This window comes from Sorex fumeus, unplaced genomic scaffold, assembly GCF_029834395.1.
Source record: "Sorex fumeus unplaced genomic scaffold, SorFum_2.1 ptg000045l, whole genome shotgun sequence".
Lineage (NCBI taxonomy): Eukaryota > Metazoa > Chordata > Mammalia > Eulipotyphla > Soricidae > Sorex > Sorex fumeus.
In genome coordinates this window covers 7,714,972-7,741,457 of record NW_026606102.1, presented here as the reverse complement: position 1 = coordinate 7,741,457, position 26,486 = coordinate 7,714,972, and the positions used below count along the sequence as shown (strand labels likewise).

Sequence of the window (26,486 nt, the reverse complement as noted above, 5' to 3'; positions counted from 1 at the left end):
TGCTGACTTTTTTGAAGGCGTGCTGAGGCAGGAACAAGAAAGATAGCACCCAGGGCTGCAGTTGTGAGGATCTTCAAGGCCAATATTGACGTGGGCATCCCTGGGGGGATCTGACTTCCAGCTCCTCTCAACCCTCTATTCCCTGAGAAACCTGGGCCATCCCCTGAGACCACAGTGAAAACGTGTGAAGGAAAGAAACAATAGGTTCCAGTTTTCAGATTGTTTTATGGTTTCTCAAACTCAATAGGATCTATGACATGCTCTGATCGTTACATCAATTCTTCATTAGAGAACCATGGCCTCCTTTCATCTCCTGTGAAAAAGGATAAATAATTCATGGCTACACTACTCAGGGGTCTAGAAGACCTGGAAATAGAGGTGTGGGGTTCCTCTGAGTCCACTTTCCCCATCTTCTTTCAGTTCCACTTCCATTGCGGCTCCGGTTTCTGAGCAGCCACGGGCCTTCATACGTCACCCCTTCCCAGGGCCTTTTCTTCTTCTCCCTGAGCCTCTAGGCCCTGGGGAGAGCACAGATTCGGTATTTGACAGGGGCAACAGTGAGGCCCATCCTGAACTTCTGGCTCATCTGCTCATTGTCTGGGGGCCTGAAGGTAAACTTCTGCATGAGCGAAGTGAAGAAAACAAACAACTCAGTCCTAGCCAACTGTTCTCCAAGGCATGCCCGCTTTCCTGAAAGACAAAAGCAAAACTCAAGTGAGGCTCAGTAAAGTCTTTCACCGCTTCCTGTGAGTCCTGCAGGAGGAAGGGCCTGCTCTAGGCTTTGTGTTAGGGACTCTGACAACCACCTGGGTTGATCAAAGATAGAAGGTGGAAGTCCAGAATCCCAACTCTGATGCCTATGGTCAGGGGGAAGGATTAAGTGTGAGACCAGAGAAGGAGCTTTGCCTTTTTATATTTCAAGCTGAAAAGGTTCCAAGCATCTATAACTCGAAAGCTGACAAGCAAACTACAAAATATCCCTCTAATCTTTGCCTGGAAGGAGCATAGGAAGTTAGTGCTATCTCCTCACACATCTGTACAGACTAAACTGCAAAAGGAATCACTGTAACATCCAGATAAGAGGGAAAGCAGAAAAGCATCCCTTCAGATAAGTATTTTATTACTTTTCTGAGAAATACCTAGGAGCATTACTTTTGGATATGACATATCACAAATTAATTTTTTTAAATGATCTTTTATCTCTCTGTGTAATTTATTATCCATGTACCTATGTTTCTCTGTATCTTGTACTTAGGTATCTTATATATCTATCATCTAAATACGAATCCCTTCCATGACCTCTGATTCCTATCCAGTGCACAGGCTTCATTCAATTCTCCCTTTCCCTATTTTCCTTCATGTACTTTGCAGGCATATAGGGATTCCCTGGCAATGTGCATTTTGGAAAAAATTAAACAGGATGTGATTTAAAGAAGTTGCTCTGTCACCAGCACTAAAGTAATCCAAAGTTATAAAGGATGGACCCCCTTTATGGATATAAGAACCAAGGCCAGATAAGACTTAGTAGCTCTGCACTCTGGAAGGTTGGCTTCCTGCCAAGTCCCTTGGAGAGAATCCTAGTTGAGTAAAAAAGTTATGAAAGAACATGAAAATACGCTACCAAGAGTTCCAAGCTTTTCTGAGTGTTTTCCAAAAATGGGCAATATACCCTCTCCTCGGGAGGTAATATTGGGACAATCTAGGGACAATAGTAATAGTCACTGGTGCAATTTTGAAGGTGATTTTGGGAATCACATGATCCACGAGTTCTTGAGTGTGTGTGTGTGTGTGTGTGTGTGTGTGTGTGTGTGTGTGTGTGTGATGGTGGTTGTGGGGTGCTTCTCGGTGTTCACTTAAGGAAGGTAGATTTTGAGTGGTTCTGTTCTCTCTTGAGAACGGTAAATACTTTAAATGCTTTTAAAGAAAAAATACAGCTAAAGCAATCTAATAGAGCTGGAAAGTTAATAAAAGAGATGAGGCTCTTGACTTGCATGTGACTAACTCATGTTCAAATTCTCTGAAGCACATATGGTTTCTAGAGCAATGCCAGTGGTCATTCCTGAGTACAGAGCCAGAAATAGGACCTGCATACCCCTAAGTGTGGCTTGGAAACCAAAACAACAATAAAACAAAATAAATCAATCTATTAGTATCTTTACTAAGCTGCATAATATAATTAGGAGAGAGAATGTTCCATAGGTTTCACAAGGAATAAACATTGGCTCTTTGACAATGAGGTTAGTAATAGCACACCCTTGGTTTCAGGAAGAACCAGTAAATAAATTGGTTCATATACACAAAGGTGCACTACTTAGCACTAAGGGAAGATGAAATAGTGCAATTGCCTAGAGAGTATCCAAGCTGAGTGAAGTCAGAGAAAGGACAATACAGAATTATTTTTCTCATATGTGAAATATAAAGAAACAAACTAAGGGAACAATTGGACAATGATAACAGATCCTGAGACTCAGCCTAAAGAACTATGTCTGCCAAAGGGCTGGACCCGAAGTGTGGGAGGGTCTTTGAGACATTGGTGGAGGGACAAAGACACATTCTTTTCTTTTGAATGTCTAATGCTGTTGTATACTGTAAACTGTAACGCATTATGAATAAATGGTATCAAAATAAAAGTGGAAGAAAAATACAAATAAATTAAAAGACCTTGAAAAAAATCCCTTCAGAAGAAGAACAAAAATAAATGAATGCAAAATAAAACCTCATGCGAGTTATTGCCAAGTTGGACCCCTATTCTGAATGCTCTAGTAACAAAACTTTGATTATAGTGTTGCAGATACTAGATGTTCTCATTCTTTTACTTTACTAATTTTATGGATTAAATAAAGTTTCTTATTATTTCAGCTAGCATGCACAACTTTGAATAATAATTTATAATCTTAATCTTAAACTCCCTCCTTTACAAAGGCCGATACTTATTCTCTTGTATTGGGGTGATTAAGTAGTGTATCCTATATAAAGAGTTTTGAGAATTAATAAATGTGCTTCTATTCCTACTAAAAAAGTAATGTTTCCAAATTGCAGCCAGGGTTACAGGGAATTTGTTGCCTGTTGTTGCTTCTACTAACTGGTTATCAGAGGAGAATGAGGTTGAGATTGGCAGAGTTATGTAGCTGAGTTGTAGATTTTGGAGCAATAATACATATTTATAGTTTTGTTTGTTTGATTGATTTAATGAATTTATTTATTTGGGAGAGGGCCGGGGCGACAGCTGGCAATGCTCATGGATTAATCTTGCTCTGTACTCAGGGATCACTCCCGGTGGTGCTCCTGGGCTGTTGGAGATTGGACAAAGTGTAACCACATGCTAAGCAGACACCTTAATCGCTATAATATTTTCCAGACTCTGCATTTTTATTTTAAGATAGTGAATATGATTAGATAGTTTGTTATATACCAATATGTTAATTGATGTATATTATTTAAACTAAGTGATTATTAAGTGTAAGGGTCTTAAGAGATGAGGTTAAATATTACTGTTGAGTGAGAAGGTGAGTTCTATTCTAGTTTTGCTAGAAAGAATACTAGAGTGGAAGTATGAAAATTAAGTCCTACGACCTATTCTGCCAATTCCTTGGTTAAAAGATTTTGCATAAAAAATAACTTTAGTCATTCTTAGTTTTCATAGATGAAGAGAAAAGATGCCAGCCCATTTTCTGTCCAACTATAGCAAGTTGCTATTAGGTAATGAGGTAATTTGTTTGCAAGTGAAATTTGTGATCCAAATGGAGTAATATAATTGTCATTGGCAAAGCACCAGTAATAGAAGTGGAAATATACAACTGAAACACTGAGCTGCAACTCAAACTTCAAGCTCTTAAAAAATACAGTAGAAATGACATCCGCACTTGTATGTTTATTGTAGCACTATTTACAATAGCCAGAATCTGGAAAAAAAATGAGTGCCCAAGAACAGATGACTGGTTAAAGAAAGTTTGGTACATTTACACAACGGAATACTATGCAGCTGTTAGAAAAGATGAAGTCATAACATTTTCATATAAGTGGATGATATTCATGAAGAATATCATGCTAAGAGAAATGAGTCAGAGAGAGAGGGACAGACATAGAATGACCGTACTCATTTGTGGAAAATAAAGTAACATAATTGGGAGACAAACACCCAAGGATAGCAGAGATATGGGCCAGGAGGATTGCTCCACGACTTGGAAGCCGGCCTCCCATGCTGGGAGAAAAGGCAACTAGGATAGAGAAGGGATCACTAAGAAGATGATGCTTGGAGGGCTTGCTCGGGATGGGAGATGCAGGCTGAAAATAGACTATGGACCAAACATGATGGCCACTTAGTACTTGTATTGCAAACCATAACACCGAAAAGGAGAGAGAGAGAGAGTAAAAGGGAATGTGCCTGCTATAGAGGCGGGAGGTGGGGGGAGGATGGGGTGGTGATGGTGGGAGGGATACTGGGAACATTGGTGGAGGAGAATGGGCACTGGTGGAGGGATAGATACTCAGTCATTGTATGACTGAAACGTAATCACAAAAGTCTCTAAGTCTGTAACTGTATCTCATGGTGATTCATTTAAAAAAAGAAAAAAAAAAACCCTTAAAGCTCTTATATTCAGAGACTAAAGGAATTTCTAGGTCTCGTATAGGCCACCATATCAAGAAATCACTTGTTCAGTGTGACAATGAACCATATGAATAAAATCAAAGATAGTTTAATCATAACCAGTGAATCCTATAACATAATGGGAAAGCACAGCACCTCGGATTCAAATTCTAGTTCCTCTCTTTCTGAGTTATGCATTGTCATAAAAAACATGCTCCTGTATCAGAAAATTTTTTTATAGTTCATTTAATGACAGGCAAACTAGCATGCATTCTATAATATGGGCTCTTTGTAGCTATTTCTTTTTAGTTTAAAGCAAAATTTTAAAATTCATCGATTCTTCGATTGCCTCGAACAGGCCCCAGTAATGTCTCCTTCATCCTAGCCCTGAGATTTTTTTTAAAAAGTGCCATATTCAAGGCTCTTTGAGAGTTAGGAGAATGAGACCCTTCATTGTTACTGGTATTTGGCATATTGGGTACGCCACGGGGAGTTTGCCAGACTCTGCCATGTGGGCAGGTTACATTCAGAAGCCTGCCAGTTTGTCCAAAGTAGGAATGAGATGATTAGATGTTCGCGGCCGTGCGCTTCTGGGAGCTGAGTCTGATCATCTCTGGATCCTGACAGTTGTTGGGGTTACACGGCAGTTGGTGGGTGTAACTGTCTAGCTACTAGCAGGTCCAGTCCCAAACCGTGCAGGCTTGGAGATCTCAGCCCTGGGTCCCACACACCTGGGTTCCTCTGCCAGTTATTTTATGCATGAGGCTCATCTAAGTGTGTGGAGAGTGGTCCCAGCATGGCCTTGGCTGGGGCCTGGAGGTCTTCAGCTGTTGGACCCTGGTGAGGATAGTTAGGCACAGGGTAGGAGACTCTGCCTTGTTCTCTCCCAGGAGCTTGGTGTGATAATCTCTGGATCCTAGCCATTGTTGGGGTTACACGGCAGTTGGTGGGTGTAACTGTCTAGCTACTGGCAGGTCCAGTCCCAAACTGTGCAGATAATTTTTAAATTATCAAATTTAATTTTAAAATTTTAAAGGAAAATTTTAAAATTAAATTTGATAAATCTAAATTAAATTAAAATTTTAATATTAAATTAAAATTTAATTTGATAAATCTGGTTAATACTAATTTTAACTCTGCTACATAAGTATTATGACTTTAGTTGCCATTGCTAATTCCTTTCAAATTCCTTATCTCTAAGTGATAGGAATTTGAACCTGGTGAAAATATGACATGTTTGATAAGAGTCCTGTTTTTTTTTCTTTTCTGCTTCATTCATTCTTAAATACTCAGAACTAATTGCCTGGTGCTTAATAATTGTCTGACAATATCCATAGAGTGAAGGAACTGGGTTTTACTTAAATAACCTATATGAGGTATCTAAATCATTGCCTGAAATTTACTACAAATTTCTTTTATTTGTTTCTTAATGTAAGTAAAACAGTTCTTCCATAAATGGGTGGACTTACATATGTAAGAGTGAGAAATTGTCTTTTGCTCATGTTGTGTTGTGAGTCATATACATATATTAACTAGAATTGTGAAAGGAATTAAAATGTAAAAAGACAAAATGAATCCATGTAGAGAAGACATATAGAGAAAACTCCTATATTAATTCCTGAATGCTCAAAACAAGAAGCAATGACTCCTGTTCTTGATCCCTCTCCATCTGGTTCTATGCGAATGAGGCATTTTTAAAATGCTCTAAAGATGGCAAATATCCAGTTTTCAACATGTGCAAAAGATCAGGTCTGAATTTCTGTTCCCAGTGTTCAGGAGAACTGAACTGAGTGAGACTGAAATCTGCATCAGAGGCAATTGAGGGCCTAGGATGTCAGGCAGCCTAAAACAATGCTTAGCAAGAGGAGTCAGGCTGGGCAGGGGTCTCTGGACACATTCCAGCTAAACCAAAGAGTCCCAGGGAGGAGAACAGGGAAGGGTTGTGAGATGAGCTCTGGAAGATCCTTCTATGATGAATTACAACTCACCTATGGAGAAAGGCAGGAAGTCTTCCCTTTTCTTAAATTTTCCATTCTCCAGAAAATGTTCTGGATTGAATGTGTCAGGGGTGGCCCACTCCGCAGGGTCTCTGTGCAGAGTTATCAGGTTGGTTAAGACCAAGGTCCCCTGGAGAAAGCACAGAGTCAGGTACATTGGACAGGACATAACCACCCGTATGTTCATAACAGTCTTATCCACAACAGGCAGAGCACAAAAATAACCTAAATGCGGGCTGGAGCGATAGCACAGCTGTAGGGTGTTTGCCTTATAAGCGGCCAACATGAAACCAAACGTGTTGTCAGGGTTCAAACCCTCATCTGTTTCATGCAAGGAAGGTGCCCTGGTTACTGTACTTCAATACCTCCCTTCTTGTTTTAATATAGACTTATGCAGAATTTTGCATGTTAAATTTGACATGTTCTGCCAACTCACAGAGAAGGACTTCATGGCAAAACTGGACAGAGAACTCTGCCTGCTGTATCTGACAAGGATTTGCCTATATATTTCATATAGAAAATTCTGAATAATTTCACAGCCAGAAAGCCAGTCTTTAACTAAAGCCAGTCTTTAATTTGTCCTAGGAATCTCCTTCGTTTTCATAATAGTCATTAATAGAAAGTTAACTCATGTTCTAAGATAACATGTGTAAAAAAAATCCCCTTTGGTGTCAGATCTTGTATAAAATATATATCTTCTTTTAAATGTGAACGCTTCAGAATGAGAATCTATCTTTCAGATCCTTAGCTTTTAAAAGGTGAGCTTGACAAATGAGACTTGAAATCTCTAGTTACCTTGGGAATATGATATCCATTCAGAGTGGTATCTGCTGCCGCTGCCCTGGGCACATTCAATGGGATGATGTTTCCCATTCTTTGCACCTCATGGACCACTGCATGGGTGTAGGGCATGGACTCTCGAAGGGCCATGCTTGGCTGCTGCATCTGGCCAATCACTCTGTCAATCTCAGCATGTACTTTTTCTGGAAAGAAAGATACAGTTTTATTATTTTACTACTCCATAACTTCTCTTGATTCTACTTACATTAGGAGCCAGAATCACTAGAATCAAAATGGTTAAAATTATAGTCTTCCATATAAACTCTAAATTCTGTAGGAGGAATATAAGAGTAGAAAGTGGACCCAGGTATAGGGAAATGCTCCTGGTATACTTTGTTCTATAACATTTTTACTTCAAAGTATATTAACTCCGGGAACCTATTTCCTCTTGTGAGTGCAGATGAGTATACTTCTATTGTAAGAACGATTTGTATTCATAAATGCTGATTTATATGAGCAACCGTACAATAAAAGTACTATTTTTGACTTGAAGTCTTATTTTTTCCTACACTAACAAGATTTTATTTCACTGGGCACATACTTTTCCAGCTGTATTTCCCAGATTTCCAAGTGACCTGGAACTAAGTTTTGACTGTTAGAATATACTTAGCAGGGATATTTAGTACTTAGAACACACCCATAAGGAAGGACATGGGGATGTTGAAATGGCATCCCCAATGCTGAGCCATTTGTAAGTGTTGAGTTGAATATCATTCTAAAGACAAGTAAAAGTTGAAAGAAAAAAGGCTCTGTTGAGACTGCCTAGGTGAGTTTTCCCTTAAGAGTGAAATACATTCATATTAAAATATAAACAAACAAATCCCCTGTCTATTAAAACTTATTAGTGGTGGCAAAATACAAATAGCACAAAATATATAATCATAACCACTTTTAAGTTATAATTTAATGGTGCTAAATAGTAAAGTAAAGTAAAGGCCCTCCCGTTGATCGTCGATTTGCTCGAGCGGGCCCAGTAACGTCTCCATTGGAGACTTTGTTGTTACTGTGTCTGGCATATCGAATACTCTCGGTAGCTTGCCGGGCTCTCCGAGAGGGGCGGAGGAATCGAACTCGGGTCGGCCATGTTGGCCGCTTGTAAGGCGAACGCCCTACCGCTGTGCTATCGCTCTGTGCCTCTAATCTCCAGAACTTTATTAAATGTGCACAACTGAATCCCACTCCCAATGATGCTATTCTAACTTTTTGGTTATCATGATTTTTTTCTTTTTCCTATGAATTTGACTGCCACGTAAGTCATCCAAATGGATTACACAGTATTTGAAATATTATACTGAGTTATCTAATGTAGTTTAATGCCTTCAAGTGCCATTCATGTTGTAGCATGTGTCAGAAATTTCCTTCCTTTTTTAAGCTAAATAGCATTTCATAGTATGGATATACCATGTCCTGTTTATCATTAAGTCATCAATAGCACTTGGACGGCTTCCACTTCTTAGATATTATGAATAATATGGCTGTGAAATTTGGATTTTAAAGCTATTTTTATTCTGGCATCCTATGATAGAAGTCAATTCCATACCCTAATTTTGTGAATTTTAAATTTAAAATAAAATTATTCCCAGTTTCAAATACACTTTATATCACAATTTCCATAACAAATTTTAAAAATTGAATAGTAGTTTACATGACCACATTTCAGTAATGAAACATACAATTTCACACATGTTAAAATTCACCCCTCTGCACTTTCACATCTCTTCAAAGTATAGGTTCCTGCACCACAACCACCACATAAGTACCCTGACTTTGAAGATGCTCAAAGGTGAGATCACATGCTTTGCTTTTAGGCAATCAGGATTTGAAACCTGGCATGGCATGATTCTCTGAGTAGCACCAGAAGTAGACTTGAGCACCAACAGATGTGGCTGCCAAATAAAAACAAACAGAAAGTACCAACATCCCTCCGTGACATTCTGTTGGCCTCTCCCCATTTCAATCTCTCCTTTTTCCCATCAGCTAAGTACATCTCATGTATAAGCGCATCCTCAGTACAAGTCAAATACTTAAATTAATTCTAACTTAACTTTAGGGAAATAAATTTGGCATTGATTCACTAAATTGATTTTATATTCCATCAATAAACTACTCTTATTAATAACAAAGTAAACCCAAGTTGACTGACCTCCACTAAACCTCCTAACAGATCCCATCTCTCAAGTGCTCAAATTGCTCTAGAATCTGGAGACAAAAGAATAATTGCTAGCTGCCACATCTTTGAATGGGCTGCAGTTGACTGGAAATGGTATTATTTGTGTGAAGAGTACGTCAATAGTGATGCATTAGGGCAAATCCAGAAGGCAATGTCAGTCTTCCATATAGGAGTAAGGAAACATTTCAGAAGAAATTATAACTGAAGAAACATTTCAGAAGAAATTATATGCATGCAGAGCTAATAGAGAAATGAGAACAATTCATACAGGTAAAGGAAAGAACAAACATAATGATTCTTGGTGGGAGAAAATGACATGTAGCTCTGGTACGTCACCATGCAGTGGGGTTGAGAAGAGGTCAGATAATCAGGAAGAGACACATCAGAGGACGTGTGAACTAGACTAAGAGATTTGTCTACATGATAACTTCTCTGTAAGACAATGGGAAGTCATTATATAAAACGAGGGAAGGCTAGGACACAATTTTTGTGAGAACAGAACTGTTTCCTGGAGCTTCATAGAATGCCAATTTTGCTTCTTTTCTTTCTCTCTTTACTTCTTTCCTTCTGTCTCTCTTTCCTTTCCTTCTGTCTCTTTCCTTCTTTCCTTCTCTTTCCTTCATTCTTTCCTCCTTCCTTCCTTCCTTCCTTCCTCCCTCCCTCCCTCCCTCCCTTCCTTCCTTCCTCCCTCCCTCACTCCCTTGTCCCTTCCTCCTTTCATTCCTTCCTTCTTCCTCCCTTCCTCCCTTCCACCCTTTCTCCCTTCCTCCCTTCCTCCCTCCCTCCCTCCCTCCCTCCCTCCCTCCCTCCCTCCCTCCCTTCCTTCCTCCCTCCCTCCCTCACTCCCTTGTCCCTTCCTCCTTTCATTCCTTCCTTCTTCCTCCCTTCCTCCCTTCCACCCTTTCTCCCTCCCTCCCTCCCTCCCTCCCTCCCTCCCTTCCTTCCTTCCTTCCTTCCTTCCTTCCTTCCTTCCTTTCTCTCTTTATTTCCTTTCTGTTTGGGTTTGATTGGGGTAGGGGGTTGTGGAGGGGCACACCCAGCTATGCTCAGATGTTCCTCGGGAACTACTCCTGCTGGTGGGAGACCATATGAGATACTGGAAATCAAATCTAGATCAGTTGTGTGCAAAAAAGCACCCTCTGAACTGTTAATCTAGCTCCACAGTGGCAACTCTAATTTTCCTGCTGAACTCGGAGTTTTCTGAGGAAAGAGATCCTTGGATGTATCTGTCTCATGTACGAAATAAATCCTGACTGAAAACTTGAGGAATGTGGTTGTTCTCAAGTCTGCACAAATGGTCTCCTGACCTAATGACCTGCCTTTCCTTTCCTCCAGGGTCTCTTCTGTCCCAGGAGACCTGTTGCTGTCCTGGCCCGGGTACTCTTTCAGCCCTGCTCACCTTGGATGTCTGGGTAGAGAGCCATGTAGAGAAGACCCCAGCGCAGTGTAGTTGAAGTTGTCTCAGTGCCAGCAGTGAAGAGGTCCAGGGTGGTGTAGATGAGGTTTTCTTCATCGAAGCTGGAAGAGGTGTCACCTTTATGCTAGAAAGCACAACGCTTTATGGTGTATTTATAGGGATCTAGGTTATCACAACTCCTGGGGTGTCAGCCTGGGAGTGAGAATGGAAATAAACAGCCTCAGGAGAGCACTTTCCCCATTGGTCTTTCTAGAAGGGCTATCTTCCGTATCATCCCATTACAGGAGCAGGAAACTTGGATGGAGGAAAATCAGGACAACTTTTCATGACTCTGTACTCATGGCAATGCTTGGGAGACTACAATCGGTGAAGGGGGCAGGGTTGGTGGATGTTTAGGGGTCACATCAAGAAATCCTGTGCTCAGGAATTATTTCTGGCAGTGCTCCAGGGACTGTATGCAATGCTCAGAGTTGAATTTGGGTCAGCTGCATGCAAGGCAAGCCCTACCCGCTGTACTATTTTGCTCCACTTCCTTGTAAAAGGATTTGAAAAGTGGTTGCTCACTAGTAATGCAAGCATCCTAACCCCATACTTTCTTTGGTCCTTCCAAACAACTATTTTTATACTTTTTACGCTGTTTCTTTACTCATAGATACTAGTATAGAAGAAGTTGCTATTGCAGGTGATAGACTTTACTTCCAATAATAGTCACATAAACTCTTTATTCTTCACTGTCCTGTTTTATAAAACATAAGTATATACACAAACACCCCTCAAAGATGGCATTTGTAAATCACACAAGATGCCATTTTTTAACAAATTCAATGAAATAACATATTCACATCTCGTTTCATCATGAATAAACTGAATTTCTCTCATATCTTACTATTTTTGTGTTTTCATTTAAAGATTTTTTTTCTAAATAATATTCCTTGATTCTGTAAGCCAACCCCATCAGCTTTTTAGCTTTCCACTGGAAGCTTCAATTTACCATATTTCTATTAAGTAGTCCCATACTTCCACAGAAGATAGTGAGTGAAATCTCACTCCTCTGATAAAAAATTAATGCTTCTATTAATGTGGTATTAGGAAAGTAAAATAAGAGGGAATATGGGAAAAATTAAAATATTTAGGAATCTTTCAGAGAACAGGTAATTTCATAGTTTCAGGGTTGGAAGGATAGCACAGCTGTAGGGCGTTTGCCTTGCATGCGGCCAGCCCGGCTGACCCAGGTTCGATTTCTCCACCCCTCTTGGAGAGCCTGGCAAGCTACCGAGAGTATCTTGCCCACACAGCAAAGCCTGGCAAGCTCCCCGTGACGTATTTGATATGCCAAACACAGTAACAACAAGTCTCACAATGGAGACGTTACTGGGCCCACTCAAACAAATCAATGAACAACAGGAGGACAGTGCAGTGATATATATATATATATATATATATATATATATATATATATATATATATATCATTGTCCTATAGCACTGTAGCGCATATATATATATATATATATATATATATATATATATCTCAGAGGGATTCTTCAATTTCAGGATGGATATCCAACTTGGCTTTCCCCTTAATTTTCTATAAAGGAGAAAGATGAAATATATTGAAGTTAAACTGTAGTATGTGACCTAGTAATTTTGTTTTTCCCTGGTAATTGAAGGTGGACATAGGTAGCATGAATAATAATAAAGCAGTGATTTAAGGATAATCGCTGTTTTCCCTTGTGTGTACAGCTTCTTTAGATGAGAGTAGATGTAGAAAATAATAAATGAATCAATAACTTCACTCCAGAATCAAAGTCCCAGCCCTACAACACCTTAACTTTAGCCCAGTGAAATTGGTTTTAGATTCTTGTCCAGAGTGTAAGAAAAAAAAATTTGTGTCTTAAGCCACTGAGTCTGTGGTAATTTGTTGCCACATAAATAGAAAACTAGTTTGCCCCACTTGCTCTTTATGAACAACATTGGTTTCCTCACCTTTTCTATTTCATTCAGATAAGCATCAATAAAGTCTCTTGGTTCATCAGGATTCCAATCTCTCTTGTGGTTTTTAATCATTTCAGCAACAAACAATTTCAGATTTTCCCAGTCATTAAAGAGTGTTCTATGAGGTCCAGGTAATAAATTCATTAATGTTGGAAACATATTATAGAACTATTTGAGGAAAAGAAAACAATAAATAACACAATATAGTATAATATTTCAAAACTTTAAGACAATAAAATATCTGCTTTCCATTTCTTTTACTTGCTCATGTTTAAATTAGAGTAATGATTGGCTCTTCTCATCTCTCTCCCACTCTTTGCATGTTACTTGAAGAACACTACAGCATTCTACCATAGGTAATGTTGGCTTCAAATATATGGAAGTACTGTTATCTTTTATTTCTATTTTATAAGAGCTTGAGGGACATATATAGTTTGTCTTTTTTTTGAAATTTGGTAGAATTCACTAGTAAACCTATTTTCTTATTACTTGTAGAGTTTCTTAAATTGAAAAATCCATTTGAATTTCAAATGAATTTGCATTGAAGTCAATTTAAAATAATTGCTCTTAAGGCCTTGGAGATAACACAATGGGCGAGAGTACAAGCTTTTCCTTCAGGATGACTGGTTTTGATCACTTCTACTGCATGCTCACGCTGAGTAACAGACTTACGTTATACCCCACTATCACTGGATGGGCCCAAACATCAGAAACATTTTTTTTAATGTTTAGTTCATAAAAAGGTACATTTTATATGTGTTTGTAATCTGATGTGATATCCTACTTAATCAAGACATAGAATGAGTATATCTTTACCTGACACCATGTAGAAGCTTCCAGATATACGACTTCATCCAGCATCCTTAGAAGTCCCTGGAATTTTTCATCCTGGTACTCAAAGCGTTCCCCAAAGGTGATAGAACAAATAATATTGGAAACTGCATTGTTGATCTTGAAATGAGGGTCAAATGGCTGTCCTAGAGGTTAAAAAAAGTGGTGGATTATTTATTTTCTTAAAAAGAGTCCATATGTCCTAGAATATATGGAGTAAAGAATCATGCATGAGACTCTGGATAATGTATCCCACAGAGTATGATCTAGAACAAGCACTCAGTCAATGTCTAGAAAGTAAAACAGAGTTTAAGTGAATAATGTGGTTAATGTTTTTCTTCTTGTGCTTAATTTGAAAGCACTATCAGGACAAGATATAAATAGAGTTCACTATTGTACCCTTTTGCCTTGTATAGCATGGGCACAGGAAAAGAGCTTAGGCAGTTGATAAGCATCTACTTAGTGGCTCAATGCGTGCCACGTCTTGCACCTGCTCTATTAAGCACTCACCATTCTCCTCTTTTATCAGTTGGATTAGGTAGTAGGCCTCCTCTTGAATACGTTCCTCTAAGCTCTTCTTTCCTAAACCGAAGTTCCTCAATGTTGTCAGGGTGAACCTTCTTTGCTCCTTCCATGTCTTGCCACTGGACATGACCAATCCTTGGAAAAGAAAAACAAAATGACAGATAAAAAAGTGGATACTTGATCATTGTATAACTGAAACCCAAGCACGAAAGTTTTTAAGTCTACAACTGTACCTCATGGTGTCTCACTAATAAAATAAATAAATAAATAAATAAAATTTTTTTAAAAAGCTATAACAATGAAAATTTTAAAAGGTGAACCTATTATTTGGTGGTTAAATATTTCAAAGAAAAATTAGTAAGCACCTAAAAACTCTGCATTGCAGTACAGAAAAAAGAATCACGTTTTTCATTTAGAATTGTATTTAACTATTTATTTACTTCAAGGATTCATGAAAAACTATTTTAGTAGACTAGAAGGTTCAAGATACTCTGTGGGTTACAGTCTTAATGATTAATCATAGGGAGAAATTAGGAATTTATGTGACAATAACATTTGCAAGGTATGGTAGGAAATTTCTGTGAAAGGACAGAAGAAAACAGATCACCATCCATTTTCTGAGATAGAAAACTTGAAAACTCAATCACATGGTACCATCCTCTGAGGAGAAGTAGTTATTTGCTTATGAAAACAACCTGAGTAAGTCCATATAGGACGCATAGTTTCTTCACTATCTCTCTCTACTGAATCTTCTAAGAGGAGGTTTTTGATACTCTTTCTTGACAAGAGTTTAGAATGAGCTTCATTTCTGAGAGCATCAGAATATAAAGCAAGCACTTTTAACTTTGGTCCAGACACTTACCATTTGTCTTAAAGATACGATTGCGGATAGGGGTCACAGGGCGATTAATGAAGTCCTGATTCTTTTCGACAAGGGCTTCTTTGATCAAGGGCAATCCAGTTACAACAACTAAGTATATGTCACCAAAACTCATGCCAAAAACATTTCCATATTTCTTCACCAGCTGAAAAAGAAGTTCAGTAGTCAGAGTTGAATGTGCACATGTCTACATGTGTGTAGCTGGATGGAGGGGGCTTATAGAGGGGGAAGTCTTATGTATGCTGGTATGGAGTTACACCATGATCTGAGGACAAAGCTTCTCCCTGTTCACTTTTCTCCCCTTTGCATCTTGACCCATATTTAATCTGCAACAGAGCATAAATATTCTTTATAAAACATCTCTTCACATGGTCAACTCGAAAAATTGAGTGAGCTCTGTTTCCCTAGAATGAGATAGGAAGCTATTGCCTTCATACATAAACAGGGTCTCCAACTTCAAGAATCCTAGAGAAGGTAAATGAAAAAAATTCAGTGCTGGTCCTCAACTGGGAAAGCTGAGTTATGTTTCATGTAAGTATGGTGTAGCAAGAAGGAACTTTTCAGTTCCTTCTTCTGACACCTGTTTAATTGCAAGAAATGTTCCTCCAGGCTCCACATGTGTTAGATTATAAGGAATCAACTATATTTTGGGAAACATCAATGGAATCAAGAATCTAGGACTGGAATATGTGTGACTCTTGACTGCATGGGTCACTAGTGGGGCCTTGACAAGTTGCTTCATTCTTTCTGAGCCGTGGATCCCCAGCCACAGAAGGGTGAGAACCATACATTTACACAAGAGTGCTGTGAAGAATAAGAGCAAAATGTGAAAGGCACTTTGTTTTCTGGTGCCTGGCGCACAGCCACATGCATCTCTGGAATAAGCCCTGTGAGTAAAGGGACATGGAAGCACTGAAGACAACAAAGAATGAGACCCCATCCCATGGCAGGACATGTGGAGGAAGGCTCTACAGTCAGGATGGCCCTGGGTGCCATTTTGAGCACCTCCACTTTATATCTCACTTAATCTCACAACCACCCTGGGGCAGCAAAGCTTTTCTTGTCTTTCAGAAAAAGGCAGTGAATGGTAGACAAAGAAATATAGGCAAAGTGACAAAACAGTTGAGGGTCAGAGGCAGTCTCTTTGTAAGTTGTGAGGTCAAGAATCAGCATGTGATGTGGCTTCCAATTCTTCTGCCATTTAAAAAAAACAAAGCCATTCACCTTAGAGGTAGAACTAGAGAATGAGACTGCAGGTTGAGGGATGGGGGATGGGAGAAAGAGTAAGAGAGAAACAGAAGGAAAAGTGCGTCAGAATTTTTTAAACATGCAGATAGATTGAAGAGGATTTGTTGAGGTGACTAGGTACTGGTCAAACTTTTTTTTTTTGATCAAACTATTTCTTGACTAAGTATGTCAAGCTGCAAATAGCTGCATTCCTTTTCTGATCAGGTATTTCTGTCCTTCCATCTCCACTCCCAAGCACATATGCTTTCCCATATCAGCTCTAGCACTCAGAACTCCATGGTCCCCATCAGAGATTGGGGATTGATTTCAGTATCATTACGCCATCCTGCTCCCATATTCAAGACCAAGCCTGACCTCTAGTCTTCCATTATTTTTTGGGCTAGAGACTGCCACAAATAGGTTTTGTCTTTAGAATAGCATGTCTCTCTTGCTAGGAAGGCTAGAGTCAAGACTCCAACTCAAGATGCTCTAGATATAAGGTGTTCTACCTCTAAGGTGAATGGCTTTTTTAAAAAAAAAATGGCAGGAATGGGTCCGCATAAGGTAAGTAGATTTTCTTATTAATATTTGATGAAATCCTTGATGAACGTCTGATGTTGTCTCACAATTCTTTAGCTTGCTGTGCCAATCATTTTGCCAATTGATTTACATGTAAGTAAATCTAAGGCTTGAAGAATATCTGAGAAGAATTTGTATAGTAAAATGTACTGGCAAAGCACAATTTTATGTATTCTCTTAAAAGACTGATGGAAGGGCACAAAGATGTTAAAATTAAGTTGTTCAAGCATGTAAAACAGTCTTAATATAAGAATAAAAACAGAAAAATTATTGACATTGAGGACATAAAAGACATAATTAATGAGCAAATTTCATCCCAAGAACATAACTCCAAGTGTATATTGAGTATTTAACACACAATAGCACTGTAGCACTGTCCTCCCATTGTTCATCTATTTGCTTGAGCGGGCACCAGTAAAGTCTCACAACAAATCATGAGACTTGATACTGTTTTTGGCATATTGAATACATCACGGGAAGCTTGCTAGGCTTTGCCATGTGGGCGAGATACTCTCGGTAGTTTTCCTGGCTCTCTGAGAGGGGTGGAGGAATTGAACCCAGGTCAGTCACATGCAAGGCAAATGTCCTACCTGCTGTGCTATCGCTCCAGCCACATAATATGTAGCAAAACAAATGGTTAGAATAGACATAAAATAGAATTGTGTACTAGTGAGATTGAAGATTAAACCCTGGTTACTAGAGATGTAGAATTGAGATCAATTCCACATTATCTAATTCCTTAAATTCCAGAGTCAACAAAACAAAAAATGAGAGAAAAAGGAAGAGACTACCAATTTTCTTTTTTAAAATTTTTATTAGTGAAACACCATGAGGTACAGTTGTAGACTTACAAATCCTTGCGCTTTGGTTTCAATTATAAAATGATCAAGCACCCATCCCTCCACCAGTGACCATTCTCCACCACCAATGATCCCAGTATCCCTCCCAACAAACATCTCCCCCCATCCCACCCTGCCTCTGTGGCAGGGCATTCCCTTTTGTTCTCTCTCTCCTTTTGGGTGCTGTGGTTTGCATTGAGTGGGAATCATGTTCGGTCTATAGTCTACTTTCAGCATGCATCTCCCATATTGGGAGGATCCTCCCAACACCTTTATTTGGTGCTCTCTTCTCTATCTGAGCTGCCTTTTCCCCTAGCATGTGCGGCTGGCCTCCAAGCCATGGAGTGAAGCTCCTGGTACTTATCTTGGCTATTCTTGGGTGTTAGTTTCCTATTTTGTTACTTTATGCTCCCCAGATGAATGCAATCTTTCTATGTCTGTCCCTCTCTTTCTGATTCATTTCGCATAGCATGATACTTTCCATGTAGTACCACTTGTATGTAAATTTCATGACTTCGTCTTTTCTAACAGCTACATAGAGACTACCAATTTTTACCCATTAGTAATTTCCTTTGAATTTTCACTAGAAGAGAGAAATTGTGTGCACATGTGTGGGTATATATGCTTATCATTGTATAGGAAAAAGAATGCATTTGGGTTTACACTTCACTAAGGCACAACATCTTTCCCCAATATGTATGCTGTATTTTTCAAATTTCTTGGTTCTATTTCTAATGCTTTCTCTAATTGGCAGTTCAACTAATGGGTATGATTATATTTTATTACAAAGGAGTCTGCAAAGACATATATCAAACATCCAAGAGAGACATTGCTGAGCGTGGGGATGGGTGTAGGTTGGAGAGAAAGTGTGTTAGGAGAAAAGATGCAAAGAGAATAAAACTCACTTTTGAAATTGCATTTTTAAAATATCTCAATGTAGGAGACAGAGCTATACAACCGTAGGTAAGGCACTTGCCTTACACAGGACTGACCTGACTTTGATCCCTGGAGCTCCATATGGTTCCCTGAGCTCCTCCAGTAGTGATCCTTGATCATACAGTCAGAGAAAACCCTGACCACCGTGGCTGTGACCCCTCTTACCCCCAAAGAGATAAAAACAAAGAAGTCTATTATCTAATGGAGCTTTCAGAAAACTGATAATCCTCGTGAAATTATTATTATTGGTAATTTTACTATTATATATGTTTTATTCTAATTACTTAACATATTTTTATGTATATGTAATTTTATGTTATTTGGTGCTAGAAGGGGCTAGAGCGATAGCACAGTGGTAGGGCGTTTGCCTTGCAAGCAGCCAACATGGCCGACTGGAGTTCAATTCCTCCGACCCTCTCGGAGAGCCCGGCAAGCTACCCAGAGTATCTCGCCCACACGGCAGAGACTGGCAAGCTCCCCGTGATGTACTCGATATGCCAAACACAGTAACAACAAAGTCTCCAATGGAGATGTTACTGGGCCCGCTCGAGTAAATCGATGAACAACAGGAGGACAGTGACTCACAGTGACAGTGATGTTAGAAAGCTGAGAAGGAAACCAGGGGCCCGTATTCCTGGACAAAGTTCCTTTTCATTTGAACAGGGAGAGACAAAGTCCACAAGGTCATCTGAAGTGGGTAAGAAAGTCAACATCGGGTCAATGTTTGCTCTTGAACTACAACCCATTGTTCTCACGGCTTAACTCTGGATCTGTGCTCAGGGATTACTCTTGATGTTGATCAGGGAACCACAGGTGGTGCCAGAGATTGAACCCAGTTGACTGCCTCCTAGGCCAGGACCCTTCCTGATCTCTGTGGATCCATCAGGTGAATTTTTTAAATAGTATTTTATTTGCAGTTGAGTCTGAAATTGTTTGAAGAGGAGAGGTAGTACCAATAAGTGGTTAGGAGTATGGGCACGAAATTAAACCATTCTGTTTTTTTTTATTTAGATTTTTATTAGTGAAACACCATGAGTGGGATGGGGGAGGGGGCGGGAGGGTAGGAGGCATATTGAGATCAGTGGTGTTAAGCTATTCTGTTTTAAGCCAGGTTTCCCCCATTATTTTCTGTAATTTGGGGGAGGGGTTCATTGCTTCTCAGGATATCACTTTCCAAATTAAGTTGAGAACATTACAAGTTCATTTTTTTCTTTTTGCTTTTCGGGTCACACCCAGCGATGCACAGGGGTCCCTCCTGGCTCTGCACTCAGGAATTACTCCTGGCAGTGCTGGGAAACCATACAGAATGTTGGGAATGTAACCCGGGTTGGCTGTGTGCAAGGCAAATGCGCTACCCGCTGTGCTATCACTTCAGCCCCCACAAGTCCATGTTTTGGATTTATCAGAAACTATACTATTAGAATAACAGTACGCTATTTATTAGATTGACATAATTGGGCATACCTTAGAAAAAGAAATCTGATATGATGTTGACAAAGGAATAGACAGGAAGTAAGTGGATTGATAGGATCTATTCCATGATGAGACCTCACAAGTGATGCCTGGTATACAACCCACAACAGCTTTTCCTTAAAATTGTTGCTAGAAACGTTTGAAAAAAGGTGAGAGGTAGGTACAGAAATAAGCATTGACTTGGCAAGAAGTTTATATTCATTAACTTATTTGATTATTTTTTGGAGGGGAGGTGAACACTTTGCAGTGCTCTGGAGTCACTCCTGGCAGTGCTTGGTGAACAAACCATGCACAGACCTCCCATATGCAAAGCTTGTACTTTAGCTCTTTTAACTATCTCCCTTTCCCCACTTATTTTATTTTTTGGGATACTTTTTGGTGGCGGTAAGGTCATGTCAGCCATGCTAAGAGATATTTCTGACTCTGTTCTTAGAGACACGTTCTTTGGTGATGTTTGGGGGGGGGGGGATATGTGGTATTGGGGATCGAACAGGTGTCTGCTGCATGCAAGGGGAGGTCCTTGCCAGCTGTAGTATCCCTCTGGCCCATCTTACCCTATTTTTATAATGGTTTTATAAAATATTTTCATTTTTTAAAGAGGCATATAGGATTTAGCACATAGCTAGTCTACATAATGTTTGGGCTTTTCATAACTCACTTTATTAGTGAGCCCTAATCAGAAAATGAACACATTCTCTCTTTAATGGTATATTCTCTCTTTTATTGTAGTAAAGGCTCTAAACATACTAGTTGAAAATGACTTGTTAAGTGCTTTCCTATTAACAGCATAGTTCTCAGCTTTTTCACATGTGACCAAAGGAGATGGGTGGTGGAGACAGGCACTTACTCTGGAACATATCTTTATTTTATTTATTTATTTATTTATTTATTTATTTATTTTTCTGGGACACATCTTTAAATGAAAGCTTCTTTCCTAGTTTCTTTTTTCCTTTCCATGAATCAAAACATAGATATGCATATATATAAAGGTAAAGGCCCTCCCGTTGATCGTCGATTTGCTCGAGCGGGCCCAGTAACGTCTCCATTGGAGACTTTGTTGTTACTGTGTCTGGCATATCCAATACTCTCGGTAGCTTGCCGGGCTCTCCGAGAGGGGCGGAGGAATCGAACTCGGGTCGGCCATGTTGGCCGCTTGTAAGGCGAACACCCTACCTGCTGTGCTATCGCTTATACATACATATGTAGCACTGTAGCACTGTCCTTCTGCTGTTCATCGATTTGCTCAAGCGGGCCCAGTAATGTCTCCATTGTGAGACTTGTGTGTTTGGCATATCAAATACATCATGGGGAGATTTCCAGGCTTTGCCGTGTAGGCGAGATACTCTCAGTAGCTTGCTGGGCTCTCCAAGAGGGGCGGAGGAATCGAACCCCGGTTGACCGGGCCAGTCACTTGCAAGGCAAATGCCCTACCGCTGTGCTATCATTCTATACATGTATGCATATACACACATATATACATACGTAAATACATATATATGCATACATATATACATATATGTATGTGTGTGTTGTGTGCATGCAACACACACACAGTGATTCCCCAGAACCCCTGATACTAGGCAGAAGGAACTGGAGATTTTTTAGGAAAAACTTATGGAATAAGTACCTTCACTAAGCTGGATTGTTTGCTTGCATGCGAATTTATTAGTGTGAGAGAATTAAGTTTCAACCATTTCTGTTTTACACTGTTGAATTTTGAGGTCTCTTCTACAAGCAACCTTATTTAGCTAATTATAAAATAAATGGTTACAAATAACTAGCAGAGTTATTTGCTCTATCTCATTCTCACACTTATTCCAATAAGATTTTCTCCTATGCAAATAAGTTCTCTAAGTCTAATAGACCTCTTATTTTCTAGTTTTTGCTCTCGGAGAACCTGGCAGGCTACTGAGAGTATCCTCTCCACACAGCAGAGTCTGGCAAACTCCCTGTGGCATATTTAATATGCCAAAACCCAGTAACAATGATGGGCCTCGTTCCCCTGACCTTGAAAGAGCCTCCAATGTGGCACTGGTTAAAATCTCAGGGCTAGGACGAATGGAGACGTTACTGGTGCCTGCTCGAGGAAATCAATGACCAACAGGATGACGGTGATACAGTGATACTGTGAAGTCTAATAGTTACAGAAGAGTGTAGAAGATGAAAAACACAAAATAAATTTCCATTATGGCATACAAGGGGCATATTTCTTCACTGTACTCTCAAAGTTTTAGCCATGACACATTGTCCCATTTGATACTTGATCCCTCTTAACCACTTGCCAAAATTCCTTTCAAGCTCTAGTTATTTACTTTTTAATTTTTTTATTCTGAGCCTAATTTATTGAGTTTATTTTTAATTTTATTTTATTGTTGTTTTTTACTTCCACACCTATCCATGCGTCTTAGGCTCTATGTTTAGGGATCACTCCTAGTAGGGCTCAGGAGACCTTATGTGGTGCTGGAATTGAACCAGGATTGGAAGCATGCAAGGAAAGTGCCTTCATCAGTACCCTATGTCTCAGGCCACCCACTTTACTTCAGAACCACACAAGAAGTTATCCTCAGAACTTCCCATTCATAACTTTCTGATTTTACTTTGTGTCACTAAAGTGAACTCATTCCATTAAAAGTTTTGCAAACCCTATGGTGCTTAAAAACTTAAAAAAACCTTTTTTTTTGATCAGTGGTATAGCTTTGTGGGAGTGAGGCCCCGAGTTCGGGTTACTGCATGATCTTAACACCAAGTGACCCCTAAACATCTCTGCAGTGGACAGGGCCAATAATAACAATAGCAACAGCACCACAAACAAAATACTAAAGGCCACCCTATCTAAAGTAAAATCAAACATCTCTGATGAAAATTTTCAAGCCAGATATGACATTCCAGCCTTGGTTTTTATCACTAGCCTATTTCATTCTAGTCTTTTCTATGTTAGTCGTAAAACAAGAGAATAAATCAGATTTCCTATGCCAAACAAGATTGAGTCAAATCACACAATTTATTCCTCCTCCTAATCTTGGTCTAAATGAGCATAGGCAAAAGAAACTCTAGGAAATGTGGTCTATTCCTTAATCAGCAAGCAGAAAAGATGATGTAATAGGGCAGACCCTAGTAACTGTTAAATCTGTCTGGAGACGAACGCTGTGAAGAAAGCTGTGAGCCTCCCTCACCATTCTGGGGGCTGCAGCTGCTTCTCTGGGTGGAAACTGGTCTCACTAGAAATCTGCAGCAGCTGGTTACCACTCCTGAGTTCTGCAAAGATTCTCTGGAGGGGCGTGGGAAACAATTTAGATTTGTACTCTAAAAATTAGGATGGGGTCAGAAAGTGAGGGAGGGAGATACACAGACACACACACACACACACACACACAGAGAGAGAGAGAGAGAGAGAGAGAGAGAGAGAGAGAGAGAGAGAGAGAGAGAGAGTAGTGGGGTTATGATGAATGCCTGGTATGCACTGCATATGGCCTGTCTGAGTACTATCAGGGGTGATCCCTGAAACAAAACCAAGTGTAACCCCTGAAAACTGGGATGTGGCACCCAAACAAACACAGGCACAAAGGAAATAAGGGTGCATTCCTTAAAACCATAAAACAGATACGGTTAGGGGTGTGGCTGTAAGAAAGAGGCTACAATATCCAGAGTCCCTGCCATTAGACCCCATTTTCCTTCTCTCCAGCCTGAGCTAGAAGGGGAAGAGGAAACCAGAGAGACTTTACTGCCTACACTGAACTTTGAGCATTCTGAACTTGCTGTTGATTGTCTGCTGGAAGGAAAGATTAACATGGTGTCTGATATATAACATAAAAAGGTCCACTCTATAGTCAAAGTTACTTGTGGCACCAAAAATAAGAAAAATTCCAACTTGAGTGAGTTGTCACAAATACTGAGATGTTGAGATGTTGAAACTATAAAGATGCTAAAACATGGCTTGATGAACAATCACAACTCTTGTAAGAAGGGAAATATTTCTAAATAGATGTGCATAAGTACCCAAGGGACTTGGATTTGTAACACTGTAGCACTGTTCTCCCTTTGCTTATCTATTTACTCGAGCGGGCCCAGTAACGTCTCCATCATGAGACTTGTTGTTACTGTGTTTGGTATATCGAATACATCCCCGGGGACTTGCCAGGCTTTGCAGTGCGGGCGAGATAACTCTCAGTAGCTTGCCAGGCTCTCCGAGAGGGGTGAAGGAATCGAACCAGCTCGGCCATGTTGACTGCGCGCAAGGCAAACGCCCTACTGCTGTGCTATTGCTCCACCCGGATTTGTACCTCTGTTAAAAAAAAAAGGTGGGTTTGGGGAGAGTGGTTTGGGGGAGAGAGAGAGAGAGAGAGAGAGAGAGAGAGAGAGAGAGAGAGAGAGAGAGAGAGAGAGAGAACTGGGCTTAAAGAGGAGGTCAGAGAAAGGAAAAAGAGAAGTGGGGTTAAGGTAAAAATACAACCTAAATGAGAACTCAACAAGAGCTTAATAGCAGTGTTGTAAAGAAAAAAAATTTATGACTATAAAAACAGATCAATGGAAAGTTTCCAATCTAAGCAAGAGTAAAACATATTGAAAAAAGTAAAAAGCAGATACGGAGCTCCAGGAACCACGTGTGAGAAACCAAAGGCCCAACATTTCTAATATCAGGGTACAGGGAAGGAGACTAAAGAAAGAGATTATAGAGAAAAATATTTCAAACAGTAATGCCCTAAAACTTCTCAAATTTGGTAAAAAACAACCTATAGATCCAATTTCTGTGAATAAAGCAAATTAACAGCAATACACTAATGACAAAATAATTCAATGGGACTATAGTACAGTGGGTAGTACAGTGGGTAGGGCACTGGCCCTACACATGCTGATCTGGTCCAATTCTTGGCACCTCATATGGCTGGTTTTCTGAGCACTCTCAGGAGTTACCCCTGATCCCGGGGGAAAAAAAACAGAAATAAGCCCTGAGTATTGCAGGGTTTGGCCCCCAAACTAAAACCAAAACCAAAACAAAACAACAAAAATTCTCAAAGTGTAATCAATTCAATAAAAACAAAAACCAATAACATATCCTGAAAGTAGGTACAGAGCTTTCTATAACCTGTCTATAGCTCTTCTAAGGGGATCAGTAGCCGTTTAGGACTATTCCACACCTCCAAAGACTCTGACAACCAGGATGGGGCTGCCACTGGGTCACCAGGTCTCTGGCCTTAGCACATGCTTCATTCTCCAGCTCTGGGATCCTGCAGGTCAAGGTCAGGACGCGCCCCCTTTCCCTTCTAGCGGCTGGCTCCTACCTGCTGAACACGCAAGCACAACTGCTCAAAGTCCAGGAGGAGGTTTCCCAGGACGGTCAGGATCGAGGGCCCCGGTGGGCAGTTCTTGGGGCGCCGCTTTCTGAAGACATAAGCAAAGAACAGGAAGGCGACAGCGCCCATCAGGAGAGTGCGCGCATGGAGCACCGTCCAGAGCGCAGTCACCAGGGAATCCATGCCGGGAGCACGCCTGGGACGTCCAGTGGCTCTGCTCTCTGTGTGAGGTCTGAGCAGTCACTTCACTACTGTCACAGCCACCCTGCGGCCCCTCCCTGTCCCGCCCCTTTTCGCTCCCTCTGGGTGTGCCCTCTGGTCTGTGCGGGTTCCCAGTGCGCTGCCTAGATTGTCCAGTCCCAGAGGTGTGCTGAGTGTGCTGGCTGCTCAGTCCCAGAACCTCGCTCGGGTTCTCATTGCTTCCACTGGCCACCACAACACCCCTGCCAAAGGGACCCCTAGGAAAACACACCCAAGCCTGGGAAAGACTTTTTCTGGATTACAGGACTTCCCGGCTCCTTCCTTATTTTTGTGCAACCTTGGAGGCCCCAGATGAGCAGGAAGAGGTGTTGTTTCATTCTGACTCTCTGACTCATGTCCTCCTATTGGTCCTTCCTGGTGAAATGAAGGGCCAGATACATGGGCAATACACGAGTCACTTCCGTGTAGACGTCTCTCTAGTGTTTCCAAGCTCCTAGCAGGAGCTTGGTCCTAAGACGGGCTTATTTAAACACAGAAGGGAGCTATTTCCTCCTCATGGTTTGCTGAGATTCTTCCTTATAAACCCTGAGTCCCAGACTTCCTCCAGTTCCTACCATCCTCCGGCGTTCTGCTCCTCCTTCCCATCCATATCGTATATGTGCCCCTCTCTGTTTCACCATAGATGAAAAATGAAAATA

The 26,486-nt window shown here is 40.3% G+C and overlaps 1 protein-coding gene across 1 annotated transcript; it reads right to left on the bottom strand.

Moving 5' to 3' along the window:
* LOC130031063 (cytochrome P450 2J2-like) lies at positions 1 to 25,830 on the bottom strand. The gene is made up of 9 exons (XM_056122303.1): positions 25,576 to 25,830; positions 15,225 to 15,387; positions 14,348 to 14,497; positions 13,823 to 13,983; positions 12,998 to 13,174; positions 10,995 to 11,136; positions 7,381 to 7,568; positions 6,577 to 6,715; positions 1 to 690 (listed from the first exon to the last, which is right to left on the bottom strand). The coding sequence occupies exons 1-9, from the start codon at positions 25,768 to 25,770 to the stop codon at positions 512 to 514; spliced, it is 1,494 nt and encodes a 497-aa protein (XP_055978278.1). The 5' UTR covers positions 25,771 to 25,830; the 3' UTR covers positions 1 to 511.
* Positions 25,831 to 26,486: the final 656 nt, after the last annotated feature.

Bases quoted from the DNA above. Each gene is read 5' to 3' on its own strand.
- LOC130031063 (XM_056122303.1), bottom strand. From the start codon at position 25,770: ATGGATTCCCTGGTGACTGCGCTCTGGACGGTGCTCCATGCGCGCACT. The intron at 15,388-25,575 runs GTAGGAGCCAGC...CTTCTTTTTCAG, and splicing joins TGTGCTTGCGTGTTCAGCAG to CTGGTGAAGAAATATGGAAA. The intron at 7,569-10,994 runs GTGAGCAGGGCT...CTTTCTTTCCAG, and splicing joins TCTCTACCCAGACATCCAAG to AAAAAGTACATGCTGAGATT.